At 54.3% G+C, this 3,898-nt stretch overlaps 1 protein-coding gene across 1 annotated transcript; it reads right to left on the bottom strand.

Annotated features, from left to right (window-relative positions):
- Window positions 1–1,163: 1,163 nt before the first annotated feature.
- LOC106893984 (Sjoegren syndrome nuclear autoantigen 1 homolog) lies at window positions 1,164–3,397 on the bottom strand. Its single transcript, XM_014952385.1, has 3 exons — window positions 3,286–3,397; window positions 3,011–3,210; window positions 1,164–1,372 (listed from the first exon to the last, which is right to left on the bottom strand). The coding sequence occupies exons 1-3, from the start codon at window positions 3,335–3,337 to the stop codon at window positions 1,244–1,246; spliced, it is 381 nt and encodes a 126-aa protein (XP_014807871.1). The 5' UTR covers window positions 3,338–3,397; the 3' UTR covers window positions 1,164–1,243.
- Window positions 3,398–3,898: the final 501 nt, after the last annotated feature.

Consider the following 3,898-nt stretch of genomic DNA (forward strand, 5'->3'; position numbering starts at 1 on the left):
GGGTTTAATATTTTTCCTAGAACTTTTTTTTTTTTTTTTTTTTTTTTTTTTTTTTTTTTTTTTTTTTTTTTAAAAAAAAAAAAAAAAAAAAAAAAAAAGCAGCTTGTTAGATGTTGGCTGGAGGGGCCACAAAGGAACACTTTATACCTCCTTGCGCTTCTAAGGCTTGTCCTTTCCAAGCTAACTCGAGATCCCTTCCCTGCCTGACCTCCCAGGAGCCATATGTGGTTGGCAGTGTGTCAGCCTGTGACACGATACAAACACTGAGTGAATCCCCTGTGCTAAGGCTTCTCCCGTTAATGAAACACTTCAGGACAAGATGCTGAGAGTGGGGTAGCACGAGGAAGAATGCAGGACCGCTAGTGACTGCTAGAGTTAAGGGATAAGGAAGTTATCAGATGTGTGGAGTTAAACACTGAGCAGTGCCCACAGCCAAAGATCAGGGACCATTGTTTGAAGAAAAGGTTACGCGTGGCTTTTTTTCTAGCAGAAAATGTCCCAGCGAGCATCCTGCGTTGTGGAAAAGCTCAGGCCAGTTGAAGGCAGCCCTATCTCACTGACTTAAACTGGGTTGAGCCAGTTTAAGATTTGCAGCTTAACAGCAAAGCACAAACTGCTTGCAATTGAAGTTGGGGACCAGGTGTCTGACCTACTCCTGACTTTGTTCTGCCACGGATTGATGAGGAATGCTAAAGCCAGCAATATCCTGCAGCTTGTCCTGCTGACTTCAGCCACTGTGATGCTGTTCTGGGTGATGAGCCCTGTGCCTGCTGTGTCTCTGGTTGGGAGAGGCTCGGGGGAGGCATGGGACTGCAGGGTGGGCTCACCCCAGGAGCTCCTGGTACCCTGGTCTGCTCTGACTTCTCTACTCCTCCTCCCACTTTGCCTCCTCCACCCTGTAGCTGGGATTTACACCTCGCCGAGCGCTGCCTTCGCGCCTCCCGGCTTCCTACTCTAATCCCTACCAGCTCCTGGCAGAGCAAGGGGAATGCTATTTGAGGGCAGAAGCAGAAGCTGGTCAGTCACCCCTGGGGATGTGCTTCGCTATCACTGTGCTCAAAATAAAGGGTATTTTTTTTGTAGATGCCTCCCCTGACCTCTAGTTTTTTAGGACTAACTTTAGCAGATCTCTAACTAATACCAAAGTGCAGCTGAAAGGAAAATTTACTCCTGCAAAACAAAGACTTTTATTAAATGTGGCATCCTTCTCCCAGGACAGGCCTCTCCAGGCTAAAGAACAACTTTAGGAATGCTTTTCTCCACGTGCTTGTTTTTCTCTTTCTTTTGAAGTGCTTTGCAGCTCACTGGCTTTACCAGCATTCCCAATTTCTTCCTTCAGGACATCTAGCAATGTCTGAGAACTCTCCAGAATCTGGGAAAGAAAGAAATAAAAATAGCTTATTTTTACATAAACTGTTTCCTCTCATGAGTTTTCTTCAAATCCAGCTGATCTACCTTGCAGCAAGAGGGATTCTCCAGCCCTCACAGTACCTAATTCTCAGTGACGGCTCGTCCTGTCTCACTGTGGGAATACCTGGGGAGGAATTTCTCTGGGTGGTGCCCACATCCTGAATTCAGAACAGCTTAAGCAATTTATTGGTCTTGCAGCACGAGGCAGAGAACTTCCTGAAGCAGGCTGTGGGGCTGAACTTTTGGGGTTTGGGGTTATTTTTAAGGAAGATGTTGATACCTGAGCTTTTTGGATTAAATTGAGCTGACTCAGTTTCAGGTGTCTCCACTGTTAAACTGCACGCTTTAGGTTTCTTGCTTCGAGACTGACTCGACTCCACAATGACCTTAATCTTTCCTTTTATTATTTTTCTCCTATTTTTAGTGTACATTGTACGCAATCCAACATTCCCACTTACTGTGCTCTAGGAAGCCAAGCTCCAACAGGTTTAGGAGATCTCACTGCCTGTCTGTCTGTCTCACCATTTCAAAGTTTTAACAGGGTGGACAGCTGTAACAGTGTGACCGTAGGGTTGTAGTCCCAAAGATCATTTGTGTTTCCCATGAACTTGTGGAAATCACCGAGCGGCCAGAGAAGAGCTGAAGGTAAGTGCCCCACAGTTCGAGACACCTCTGCTTTTTACCCCCTGGGAGTATCTTTTAATTTCAGTAAGTATCAATCCATTTGGAGGCTGGAGGTTGTGACTTGTACCTCAGGGAAGGTTTACTGTTAAAAGGTGCTGTTTGTTTGAGGAGCTTTACAACACAATTTTTAAGCTGTTAAATTTTTATGCGAGTTCCCCCTCTTCACCCCAAACCATCAGGTCTTAAAGTGGGAGGAGAAAGCAGCTCTAGCCTCATGTGAAAAAATAATTGTCACAGGAAAGTACTGGTGCTGGGAGTCGAAGAGGGTCTGACAGGGAGTAGTTGATCACATTCAAGAAACAAATGGGAAAAAGGGAATTCAGGCAGCAGCTAACAGGGGGAGGGCTGCTTTTGGACCAAAGGAAAGAAGATTATCAAGATCACTGCTGCTCTGAAAGCAGGGCTGGAAAGATCCTTTTTTTTTTTTTTAAAAAGGCTGATGTGTGTGTAATTCAGAAGTGACTTCCACCGATATCCCATACGCAGGATCAAGGGGTCCCTGCCTGGAAGACTTCCCAAACCCAGGAACGGGGGACGGGTAGAGCCACCCCAGCACCGAAACCACAGCAGCCCCTGCGCCCTTTGCTGCCAACGATAAATAACGGCCCACACCCTTCACTGCTCCCACGTTTCTACTCCTTCGATGATATTATTCCATGAAAGATGGAAGAGATTACATTAAAAATTGGAGGGAAAAAAAAGTGTGTCTGGTAGCCCAGCAGCTCTGCCACCGCAGGGCACGAATTCACGGTCTCCTGGGTCAGCGGCTTGGCTCTGCCTTCTCCCTTTTTACTTTTCCCCGGCGAGTGATGGGTTTTGATGTATTTTGACAACGTGCTTTTTGGGTTCAACCCCCACCCTCCCCGCCTGTGCCGGGAGCCCCGGGGTGGCCGGGGAGCCCCGGGGCCGGGGTTACCTTCCCGTAGGCCGCCTCCGTCTCGGCGATGGTCCTGTCGAGCTCGCCCCGGGCGACCAGGTTCCGTGCCAGGCTCTCGCTGGTGCGGGCCAGCCGCTGGGTGAGCGCCCCGAGCCGGCCCTGCAGCCGGTCCCGCTCCGCCTCCTCCTCCCGGATCCTCCCGCTCAGCTCCTCCCGCCGGGCCCGCAGCTCCGCCAGCCCTGGGGGGGACACAGCCGTCAGCCCGCAGCCCCAGCCCCCGCCGCCGAGATCCCCCCCATCCCAGCCCCGCTCACCCTCCCGCAGCTCCGCGTTGTACTCCCGCAGCGCCGGCCCCGGCCCGCCCATCGCCCCGGCCCCGCCGCTCCGCCTCTTCCTGCGGCCCGGCCCGCATGGAGCCGCCGGTGGGCGCGGGGCTCTCCGCCGCCTGGCACACCCTCAGCACCGCCCTGGTGCCGCCCGCCGCCCTGGGGCTGGTGAGCGGGGGGCGAGGGGGGAGCGGGGAGGGAGACCGGGCACGGCCTCGGGGGAGGCGCCGCCGCTCCCCGCCCGCCTCACGCCGCCCTCGGGTCTCCGGGCCTTGGCGGGGCCTGGTGCTCCCGGGGGAGCGGGGCAGGCCCTGACCCCCTGCCGCGGGGAGGCCGAGGTGGCTCCGGCCGCCTCCCCTGGGCCTGGCCGGTGCCCTCCGGATTTCGGGGCTTTGAAGCGGGGGGAACGGCCGGAGCTGGCGGCTGGGGAGGAGGGAAGGGGGGTCTGGGGTGCGGCGGCTCCGGGGGCCGTGGGGGGAAGGCGGTGGGTGTCCGGCCCCCCCCGTGGCGCCAGCCAGGGAGGCGTATGTGCCACAAAGAGGGGCTGCTGGCCACGTTGCTGTGGCTCTGGTCCCTCCCCCAGGGAGCTAACGGGGGCTGA

The sequence above is a fragment of the Calidris pugnax genome, unplaced genomic scaffold (genome assembly GCF_001431845.1).
Source record: "Calidris pugnax isolate Ruff unplaced genomic scaffold, ASM143184v1 scaffold135, whole genome shotgun sequence".
Classification (NCBI taxonomy): Eukaryota; Metazoa; Chordata; class Aves; order Charadriiformes; family Scolopacidae; genus Calidris; species Calidris pugnax.